Here is an 11,702-nt window from a genome sequence, read left to right as displayed (position 1 = left end):
CAAAAACTACACAGTGAGTTGCATACGAAGAGCTGAGACACTTAGCAGGTTTATTTGAAATGGCTCCTTCCCAATAGTTTCAACAAAAATCGAGGGATTGACTTTTCACTGGTAAACCTGGAAACCCTATAGAAAGGACCTACCAGCTCTATTTTCCAAGGTAGGAAAAATACTTGGCTATAACGAACTCTTTCAAGGAAATGCTCCCAATCGTTACAGGTCATAGTGCACAGAAAACATTTGCATGGCGCACCTGGGTGAACGAATGATACTACCTCCTTAGGAGGTACTCTCTGCTGACATTTGTGTTCTACCTGTCAATTCCAGGGCCATTTCTTCCCACTATAACCCATTTTGTAGCAGCTGTGGGACACAGCAGTTGGGAAGATCTGGTTTAAGGATATGCAACCCACCTGAGCTTTCTAACACACCAGAGCCACCTCTTTTGCTGATCTAACCTCAGCCGTGTAGGGAATCTTTACAACTCTACAGAGCACGTTTATGGTAGTACCACTCCTCCTTCTTCCCCCCTTCCTAGAAGTTGTATTATCAGGCTACAGGCAGCTGTTAAACCTAGTGTTGAGGTAATGTCTGACTCAACTTCATGAAGCACATCCAAAATGTCTACATGACATTATGTACTAAAACAAAAATACAGACTTTATTCAGGCACAGATATATTTCTCAGCAAGAAAGAGAAGGGTTTAAAACCAACTTCCTGGGGTAACTTGTTCCTGTGCACTTCTGACAGGAAGGTAGGAAGTGGAGTGGGGAACTGGGTCACAGCATTAAGGAATAAGAAGCTCACCAATGAGGAGGAGCCAGGCAGGAAAAAGAATCAGAGAGGGCTTGAAGAGGAAGAGGAAAAAGGTTCGTCAGGAAAGTGGAAGAGGAGGAGACGTCCTTGGGGAAGAAAGAGGCAGCTTAGAAGGGAGCTAGCTTCAGATTATGTACAGGGTTGACCATGCCAGACATCTGTACTTTGGGTTGGTTCAGCTGGGCCTGCTCCAGAGGAAGAAGTTGCAGCGGGAGGAAGGGTCAGTGGGAGGACCCTGGGGCCTGGCACACATATAGAAGTGGCGGCCCAGATTGGGTCCTGGCTTCTTCACGGTTCGCATCACACATGGCTCCCTGTGACCCCCACAAAGGGGCATGGGCAAGGGCCCCCGCAGCACAGACTTCCAAAAAGAAGTCCGTACCTCCTTTTCATCCTTGGCCTCTGAAGCACTGGCTGGCCCCTCCACCACTTTTGTCATCACCTCCTCTTCTGGAGTCTTTGGGGTCATGAGGGCAACCACACTACGCAGCTCCGAGATAGGAGAAGCTTGGGGACAATTAGAAGATGGCTGGAAGTAGCTTATCAGGTTTTTCTGGCCTCTGCTGGGGTCAGCCTTACTTGGCCGAGGCCTGGTTGAACGCACACAGGCTTTGTTTTGGTGCATCTGTATCCGGGTTTGTTTGCTGAGTCGCAGTGTTGATTGCTTGAACACAGGATCTTGTTTGAGATGAACTAGGAAGCGAAGAATCTTGAGCTGGGTACCTGCAAACTCGGGGAGGAAGCGGGTGCATAGAGGTGGGCACTGTTTTGCTGGCACAGAGGACACACTCAAGACTGCACCCACGGGACAATGATCAGAGCCCATCACCTCAGGCAGCCGGAAGGAGTCCTGGAAGGTGTCTATTACCAGGGTCCGGTCCCCCAGCACATAGTCAAGCCGGGAGCCATAATTCAGGTGGCGGGCCCCACTGACTGCAGACCAGCAGGTGAATGCACCCTCCTGCTTTGGCTGGAAGCAGCGGTAGCTGTCAATGAAGGGCCGTATAGGGGACCCAGCCTGGCATCCTAGGTTACTGAGCAAGCCATCCATCCACTTGCGCCCTGGGTCCTCTTCAAAGCATTCCTGGGGAAGGAGAGGGATGAGACAGAGGCAAAACTAGATGCCTAAAACTGGAAGAGACTTAGACTAACTGCTTCATTTTTAAGATAAGAAAATGTGAGTGTCCCAAAAAAGATTATTACTCAGGGTCACATGGCCCACAACTGGCAGAGCTGGGATTAAATGTTAAATCTGAAAGCTTGTTGTTTGCTTAATCAAAGCAATTCTCAGAACTGCTCACCAAAAGGATGGAAAGCAGGAAGTTAAAGGTGGTTATCTCTCAGAAGTAGGACTGGGATTAGGAGGTAAGAAAACTGCTACCTTTTCATTTAAACCCTCTAGAACTATCTGGCTTATTTTGTGGGTGTCAAAGGCCTCACAGACCATCTCCTCTCTCCCCCACAAACTCCTTAGCTGAGGAGTTCCAGAAATCCATACCTAATTACTTCCTTTGGCTTATCCATCCATCCTATCCATCTGGCCCACCCACTCACTCAATGAAAAAAATGTTTAAACAACACTGATTATGTGCCAGGCATGGTACTAGAGACAAAGTGGGAACCTGAGCTCGTCCAAGGGATCAATGAGGCTTCCTTTCAGAAAGTGATCTGGAGCTGGAAAGTTAAGGCTGAGCAGGAGCAACCCAGGCAGAGGGTGTTATAAATTGTGATTGCAACCTCTGTAATGGGCCTGTGGAGAGAGGAAGCATGAACTCAAAAGACAAAGGGAGACCAGACTGGGGACCAGCAGATCAGCAGGAGATAACTATCATAGTCTATATAAGCAAGAGATGATAATCACTTAGACTAGGGTAGAGCCAGAGGAGACAAATAAAAACGAAATTAAGAGATGATTTTGAACTAAAATCAACAGTACCCATTGATTGTGGGTACTGTAGAGAAGAAAGACAATATTAACACAATTCCCAGGCTTCTCGATGGAGTAGCCAAGGAGATGATAGTGTTATTTAGGGAGATGAAGACTAGAAAAGCCAGGCTTTTGGGAAGTGGACATATTTTGCTATTTTGAAAAGACTGTGTTTGTCATGTGATCTGATACTATTAGTCTTTTCCTGGCAGGAAGAACGTAAGAGGTGCACTTGAGAGATCTATGATAGTTCTGAATGAGGAAGAAAAGGCATAAAGTTATATGACACTATTGCAGGAAGGAGAAAGAACAGACTGAGTTAATGCCCGATGAGAAATAAGGTAGGCAGGGACTGAAGGCTTGTACTTTGTAATGTACACTCTCTTCCCTGTCACACTACCACCACCATTCTTTCATTATCTCATTTCTGTTCACTTTCCCTACTTGGAGCCACATCTGTTTATGTAGCTCTTCTCTAAGTTAATCAAAAGACTCTTCCTACAGCCCCTTCTCTGAGCTAAGCCCAATGCTGAGTTAGACTATACCAGCCTAAGTTACTGATCGCTCCCCTCGTGAACAAGCTGAGAACCGGTTTGTAGATTCTAGGGCAGTAGTTCTGAAGCCTGACTGTACAAGAAAATCAATCTGGAACCTTGTAAAACATACTGCTACCCTGGCCCCACAACCAACAGATTCTAATTTAATTGGTCTAGGGTGGCACCAAGGTATTTTTGAAAAATATTTTATTTATTTATTTGACACGGGGGGTGGAGAGAGAGCACGTGCACATGAACGGGACAGAGGGAGAGGGATAAGTAGGCTCTCCAGTGCAAGGAGCCCAATGTGGGACTTGATCCCAGGACCTTGGAATCATGACCCAAGCTGAAGGCAGCCGCTTAACCAACTGAGCCACCCAGGCATCCCTAGGGTGGCACCAAGGTATTAACATTCTTATAAAAGCTCCTTGCTCTAATGTGCTGTCAGGGAATGAGAACCACTGGCCTAGAGGGACTCAAAGATGAAAGATTCATACAACAGCAACAACAACAAAAGAGAGGGTACAGTGAGAAAAATAAAAATGAAAATAACTTTTTCAATGGGCTGAGAGGAGATAACCTAGCTGGAGTGGACAAAGTATGTAGGGGTACTGAAGATGGAAATGGAGATTAAAAAGCCTTCCGATGCCAGGCCTAGATGTTTTCTCTGTATTGCAGAGGTAACAGGGAAGTATTTAAAGTTCACGAGCAGGAAACAGTGTATTAGGGAAATGATCAAGGCAATGTGGAATTCAAGGACCTCAAAATCTGGCCCCCAAAGGACTTTCCCACCCCATCTCCTGCCACTCACTTCCCTTCTCCTGTCAACCCCTAACAAGAATGGTACTTGCAGTTCACCATGCATACCAAGCAAATTCTCACCTTGCAGCCTTTGCTTAAGCTAGAATGCTTTGCTTCCCCCACCCCAAAGCTCTGTTTTACTCATCTTTTAAAATTCAACCATTTTCATAAACAAGATGAAACCAGAGAGGGAGACAAACCATAAGAGACTCTTAATCTCAGGAAACAAACTAAGTGTTGCTGGAGGGGAGGGGGTTGCGTAGGATGGGGTGGCTGGGTGATGGACATTGGGGAGGGTATGTGCTATGGTGAGTGCTGTGAATTGTGTAAGACTGATGAATCACAGACCTGTATCCCTGAAAAAAATAATACATTATATGTTAATTTAAAAAAATTAAACTACTTTCAGATGCCCCCCTAATGTCTAGACTGGCCCAGGAATCCCATTTCTCCAGGCTCCCCTAGACTGCCATCTCTGCTTCAGCTCTGAAGATATCTTTCTATAATTGGCTGGTTGTAAGTCCACCGCCCCCCGACCATGCTGAAACCTCTGAGGGGACAAGAGCCAGAACTGACTGGTAACTGAGTCCTCAGCACATGGCTCATGACCAAGTCAAGGGCAAGACAGTAATGTTTCCTGTGTGAATGAACAATCTTCAGTGCTTTGAGAAGTTATTTCAAACTAAGCTCTGCTTTTCCACGAAGGAAGCTACCCTTGGACCCAAAATCTAGCATTGGTTGGCTGGCTAAACAGAACTACAGTCGGAAGTGAGGAAAGGGGCCTAGAAGAGCCTTACCACGTTGACTGCATCCCAGTGGTCAATGGGGCGGTGGGCTGTATTCAGGTCACCCAGAATGATCACATGGCTAAAAAACATGACATGGGATTATCAACTAGACACTCAAGCAAGGGAAGCATTAGTCCTGGCCCATCTACTGTCCTCTAGGCCCAAGAACTCAGATCAACCCCTCCTCACATTTTAAGGCCAAAGTGGGAGCCCATAGCAATGCACAGCTCCAATCTTACCATAATATTGCTAAGTTTTATACCTGACCAATCCAATCCTGATCTCCAAAGATGACATCATTCCCTATATGACATGACCATCTCACTTATCTCTACCTAATGGTTTCTTTCTAGTCCTGCAAAGTTGAGGCCAGGTACTTCTCTTAGGAAGTATCCCTTGATTACTCTAACCCACCCTCACTTTCCTGTCCTTCCCTCAGACAAGACTTTTCATTTGCTCCTGGGCACTTTAGCTTCTTCATCTCATTTCATCCTTAAAACTACTCTGTAGTAGGGATTCATACACTCACTTAACAAAAGAAAATAAAGCAGAACTAACCTCGGGACTCATCGTGAGTAAAAGGAGCCAGGAAAGGTGTTTAGAGGTATCTAAGTACAAAACCCATATCTGTATCACTTTACCTGTCCTCACAGCTCATACAGTGCAGAGCCCATTCAGGTAGGCACGCTGATATCTCCAACAAGGCTATAAAGGAACTCAAAAGACAAAGATCCCATATCCTTCCAATAGAGCTTGACACCTAAATGGGTTGGGCACCTAGAACAAGCTAAAGTACTCAGGCTTACAATACCTGCCAGCTGCCAGGAGGGCTTCAGCTCTGATCTGCAGCAAGCGATAAAAGCGCATTTTAAAGGACAGCCGCTCAGGTTTCCCAGCATCCGCATGGGGACAGTACACGTTGATTAGGGTCAAGGTCTTCTCTTTCCCTTCCCATGTGCTGAGAAGAGACCACCCCCCAAAACACAAGAAAAAGTCATTTCCAAGCCTCCTTCCCCCCCACACCACGTGGCTTCCACTTAATGTTGCCTGTAGGATGGATGTGAAGAAGGGGACAGAAAGACATGAATGTACTGGCATGCACAGGACTTGGGGACTGACTACAGGTAAGGCAGGGAGGGGGCACTAGGATAACATCCAGGTAAACCAGGTGATGGTGCTTCCATTCACAACAGGACATCCAGAAAGACAGCAACTTGGGGCAATGAGCTGCTAAGTTGCATTTGATGTGCCTGTGGTAATAAGAGAGCTGAACCTCCCAGCCAGTTCCCCTTTGTAGAGATGGGGAACTCAAACCTCACAGGGGAACATGATTTGCCCAAGGTCACACAGTGAGTAACCCAGCCAGAACTAGAGTCCAAGAAAGGCAAATGTGGGACATTTTCCATGATGAATATATGTTTGTTAAGGTGAGCTTCAGAATCACCATACTAACAGTAGAAGCAACAGTGCTCAGTGACAGGGGGATGTGGGCTCTTACCGGATCTTGTGTTGTGTGAGGAGGGCCCGGCCCTCACTATCCAGAGCCCGAAGCTCCTCTTGGGTGAATTCATCCATGTTTCCATAGCAACCCACGTCCCCATCATGAGTGGCAAGTAGGCCACTCAGGCCTTCTTCAGCAGCCATGGGGGTAGCGCTGTCCTTACAGAATGTGGCTACACCTGGAGGAAGATAGGATACTCTGAATGTGCCTAGAAGCCAATAGCCTATTACATAGCTTATTGCCCCCACATAGGTCCCCCAAATCATCTTCATCTAGTGTGGCAACTCTCTCAACTCCAGGGCCATGGATGGCTCCCGATAGACTGAGGCAATTCTACTCAAATCCTGGAATGTCAGTTCCTTCATCTAAAAAAGCCACAGGGGGGCACATGGATGGTTCAATCAGTTAAGCATCTGCCTTCCGCTCAGGTCATGATCCCAGGGTTCTGGGATGGAGCCCCGAATCGGGCTCCCTGCTCCTGCTGCTGCTCCCCCTGCTTGTGTTCCCTCTCTCTGTCAAATAAATAAAGTCTTAAAAAATTAAAAAGCCACAGAACAATAATAGCTACTAGTCTAAGTGTCTTACATGAACACGTGGTAAGTGCTCAAAAAGTGTTAGCTATTATTATCATCACATGGACTAATCTGTTTAATCCTTATACAGGCATACCTCAGTATATTGCAAGTTCAGTTCCAGAACACCAAAAAAACAAGTATTGTAATAAAGCAAGTCAAATGAATATTTTGGTTTCCCAGGGAAAATAGAAGTTATGTTGTTACTGCACTGTAGTCTATTAAATGTGCAATAACATTATGTCTAAAAAATGTGTATGCCTTAATTAAAAAACATTTTATTGCTAAAAAATGCTGTCATCTGAGCTTTCAGGAAGTTGCAAGCACTGATCACAGATCACCATAACAAATATGATAAAAAAAGTTTAAAATATTGTAAGAATTACCAAAAAGTGACAAAGAAACATGAAGTGAGCAAATGTTGCAGGAAAAATGGTGTCAAGACATCTGCAATACAGGGTTGCCATAAAACCCTTCAATTTATAAAATATGCAATATCTGTAAAACATAATAAAGTGCTTAACACATATAGATATATAAATTCATATATTTGTTACATACTTATTTACATTTAAGTTTATACGTATATCTATATATAAACATACACATAATTACAAAACAAGGTATGCCTGTACTAGCTGTAGGAGGTAAGCATTATCTCCATTTCTCAGCTGAGAAACTTGATGCATAAAAATGCTGATTAACTTGCCAGAGGGTACACAGCAAGGAAGTGAGGTAGGATTCAAACCCTGGCAGTCTGGCTCCAGAGCTCATACAATTAACTACCACATGACTGACTGTGCTTTCCAAGTCAAATAGGATAATTTTACACATAAAAACTATCCTTCACATAGCTTTATGTGACTTTTAGTTCTGTGGACTAAAAGCCTGGGGGCCTGCAACATCAGACAGAGTGAGGGGATGCAACAGAGGTAGGCCAGAGCTCCTGCGGTTGCCATGACCCATGGTAACCAGTGTTAGCTCAACCGCCAGAAGAATATGAAAAAGCAGAGCTACTAGTTTAAGGGGAAGTACCAAGGTGACAGGCTTTCTGCTGATATGTGCAAGCAGAGGGAATAAGAGATCGTTCAGCAGAAGCAGAAAAAGGCAAACAAGAAGGAGGAACCCAAGTAGCTTTAAGCCTCATATCTAAGCCTCTAGGCCTCCCCTGTGTATCTGGAGCCAGGCCCACCACGCTCATGTTTTCTCCTGTAGTGCTCACAGGTCCCAGCACCAATGGCATTCCTTTTGCCCTAAGTCTGCAGTGGATCCCTTTTGTGCTTCCTTCCCCTCACGTAGCCTCTCTACCCCTGGGCCATCCTGGGAGCCGTGGGGGTACCCTTTCCCAGTGTTTTTTTATTCCTGTGGGACTCACCCCAAAGTATTAAAAGCAGCTTTGTAACTTCAAAAGAAATTTAAAAGTAAAAACCTGAGTTTCTTATTACCTTATTCAATACTAGAAACCCTTTCACCCCCAACCTGCCGCCATCACTAATTTACAGTTACCAGAAAGCCCCATTTACCAGAATAGCCACTGCGGTTGCGGCTGAAGCTGAAATAGGAGTTATAGCCCTCAATGATAGCCAGAGGCTCTCTCAGCACATCCCCTACAAAAAAAAATGTAAGATTGTGTCAAAGATAAAGGTAGGGCCCCAGACACAAAGGTCTGGAATTCCTTGCACACATCAGAGCCAGAGTTGGGAGGGAAAGGAAGTATCAGTGATTAGAGGAGGAACTAGAAAGGTGGGGACTAGAGAGGGAATTGATATAAGAATAAGAAGGAGGAAGGCTATGGAATGGGAGGAGGGAAATTAGGTGGGAGGAAGCTAGTGATTAGGTGAAAGGAGGGAGCTGGAGGTGGGAAATGGAATATGGGAGAGAAAACTGGGAATCCGAGCTGGGGATATGAGGTAGGAGAGGGAGGTAATTAGAGGATCTAAACTGGGGATGGAGAAAAAGTTGTTAGAGGGTCTTAGAGGGGGGTGTAAGAGAGAGGAAAGGAATGGGGGTTGTTGAGCTAGGGTGGGAGAGAGACAATCAGGGGATCTAATCTCTGTGTGGGACATGAGATAGAAATGATAAGAGGTTCTGAGGCTGGGAAGGAGAAATGGTGGTAGAGCTCTAGGGGATCTGAGGGGAGACCTGAGGATCCGAGATGGTGAAGTAAAAAGGAAGAAATCAGAGAGTCTGAGCTGGGGTCAAAGATGGGGTGGGAATTAAAGGATCTGAGCTCGAGGCAGCGAAAGAGAATTGGGGAATCTAATTTGGGAGTTGAAGCTGGACAGTGTGTGACGAGGAGGAAATCCGGGGTACTGAGCAGGGGCAGGAGAATGAGTAGGAATTAAGGGATCTGTGCCAGGATGAAGGTTGCACGGGTTAGGGAATTAAAGCTCTGCTGACGACAGGAGATGACGAAGGAATTAAGACATCAAGCTGTAGTGAGAAATAGGGGTTTAGGGGGAGGAGATCAGGATTCTGAACTGGGACTAAGAGGAGGACTCTACGGATAGAGAAATGGTGAAGTAAAATGAGATTAAGTAGGGGACAAAAGTTAGTGTAAAAGATAAAGTATGATAGGGATCCTGGATTTTTGAGCGCTCACTGGTCACTTTGGTCTCCTGAAGGCAGACGATGTCGGCATCCAGCTTGTCCAAAATGCGCCCCACGGCCATGGCGGCACAGTTGCTGGGCTCCTCGTATACCATCCCTTGCAGGGGGCTCCGGATCCCATTGATGTTCCAGCTCACCACCCGCAACATCTCAACAGCGAACTGCAACACCTCACAGTCAGCGCCCAACCCAGGGGACACAGGATGGCTGGACACCCCACCCACTCCCGAGTTGGTCAAATCCCGCCTTCCGCATGCATTAGCGCATGCGTTCTCCTGCGCGCCACAAAGCTCTTGGCGCAAGTGGGGCGGGGCTTCGATCCCCCCAGTTCTCATTGGCCGGAGGAGCGGAACTTGATGGGGTGGTGCAGACGCCTAGGAGGAACGAATGCAAGAGAAAGTCCTTCACCTAGGCCCCTCCTCCTCCCGCTCAAAGTGGCCCAAGCGTCAGAGTCTGTCTGCCTTTACGTGCGGCTCACGGGAGCCCGTTGTGCTTCCAATTACTTCCAGATAGGGCTTCGCCACTTTTTAAGCCGCAGAACCTTATACGAAACCGCGCGGCAACCGAAGCCCCGCCCCCAGTGCAACTGACCTTACCTCCAAGTGCGCCTCTGGCATCCTGGGAGTAATCTCTGTAACAGTGCTTGTGTGGGAGAGGGGAAGCTCGAAGGGAACTGTGCAGCTAGAGGGAGCAGTAAGAAGTGCTCCAGTGGAATTAGACTTAGGAGAAGGCCCCTGGTTTTATAGAGCAAGGGGAGGGGAAGAGAGGAAGCTGTCTCATGCCCACCCTATAGCCATTATTTGTCTTGGGCCTCTTAACATTCCTAAGGACATGGCCCAACATAACTTTTTCGTGGCTCCATTTCTCAGATGAGTAAAAGTGAGGCCCAGGGTATTTAAGTGGGCTACCCAAGCTCCAGAGCAGCACTGTCTCCCAATGTACCCCATGGCTTTTCCATATGCATTATTTGTTTCATTCTCTGGACAACCCTGTAAGGGGTATTAAAGCTAAATATGACAAAATGAGTGAATTCACCCCAGTCGCACAGAAGTGGTAGAGCCAGAATTCAAAGCCTATCTTAATCAGCCCAAGGAATACTTTCCTGAATAAGTTTTTCCTAACACCCACACACCTCCCCAGTTAGATTTTTTCCTCTGGGTCCCCACAGCACCCTCTGGTCCATTCTGCCACAGCACGTATCTGAATGCACAGCTACCATTGATTTCTGTTTTTGTCACACAACTGCCAGCAACTTGAGAGCAATTACCATGTCTTTTAAAAAAAATTATGAGGGAGAGAGAGTGCACACAAGCAGGGGAGCAGCAGAGGGCGCTGCAGAGGGAGAGGGAGAAGTGGACTCCCAGCTGGGCAGGAAGCCCAGTGTGGGACTTGATCATAACCTTAGGGAAGGCAGACACTTACCGGACTGAACCACCCAGGTGCTCCATAGAGCAATGACCATACCTGATTTTATCTTGTTAGCCCCATCCTCTAATCTAGGGCACAACATATATTAGGAGTCGATAACTATTTTCTAAGGGAATAAGCAAACACAGGGCAAATGCAAAAGCAACAGATTAGTGACTTGTTTTTGACAACACAAAAATAGGAATAATAGACATGCCTAATGTCCAAGGAAAAGCATGGCTTTGCATTCTTAGGTTTCTCACTCCAAACTGCAAGCATAATTTTTTCCCCAGAATTCCATAGCCTTAGAGCCATCATCCTCAATGTCTGCGTAAAAGGTGCAAAGAGCTGCTTTTCCTCCAAGAAGACTTAAGGTTACCTTCCAGTTGTTGCCATCAAGCTAAATAGCTCTACAATCAAAGTAAAAATTTTGGTTTTTCATGCTTTGGTGGTTATTGGCTCAGGATTGAGTCCCAGGAGTGGGATAACTAGGACAAAGGAAATTAACATTTTTATTGCTCTTGCTTCATATTGCCAAATCACTGTCTAGTAAGAGAGCGTGCCCATTTACACTGAAGACCAACCTGCAGCTCAGCCCCGAGGAAATCCAGATCTTGCCTGTCTACATTGCTGGTTTTAATTTCCTCATTCTGCAGTTGCTTGTTAATATTAGTTCTGACCTTTGGGGCAAGGTTAACACATGGTTGGCCTGATGAAAAAAGGCTCTGGATGGCTCAGGAACT

General features: G+C 46.2%; 1 protein-coding gene and 1 pseudogene across 1 annotated transcript; one reads left to right on the top strand and one right to left on the bottom strand.

Annotated features, from left to right (window-relative positions):
- Window positions 1-18: 18 nt before the first annotated feature.
- APEX2 (apurinic/apyrimidinic endodeoxyribonuclease 2) lies at window positions 19-9,810 on the bottom strand. The gene is made up of 6 exons (XM_059157707.1): window positions 9,545-9,810; window positions 8,466-8,549; window positions 6,368-6,548; window positions 5,681-5,827; window positions 4,879-4,948; window positions 19-1,901 (listed from the first exon to the last, which is right to left on the bottom strand). Exons 1-6 carry the CDS (start codon window positions 9,699-9,701, stop codon window positions 993-995), a joined length of 1,548 nt encoding a protein of 515 aa, XP_059013690.1. The 5' UTR covers window positions 9,702-9,810; the 3' UTR covers window positions 19-992.
- On the top strand, window positions 7,900-8,076 carry LOC131821539 (small EDRK-rich factor 2-like; annotated as a pseudogene).
- Window positions 9,811-11,702: the final 1,892 nt, after the last annotated feature.

Source organism: Mustela lutreola, chromosome X (assembly GCF_030435805.1).
Source record: "Mustela lutreola isolate mMusLut2 chromosome X, mMusLut2.pri, whole genome shotgun sequence".
Taxonomy (NCBI): domain Eukaryota; kingdom Metazoa; phylum Chordata; class Mammalia; order Carnivora; family Mustelidae; genus Mustela; species Mustela lutreola.
Note: the sequence above shows the minus strand (reverse complement) of the source record. Positions and strands in the feature narration are given on the sequence as shown.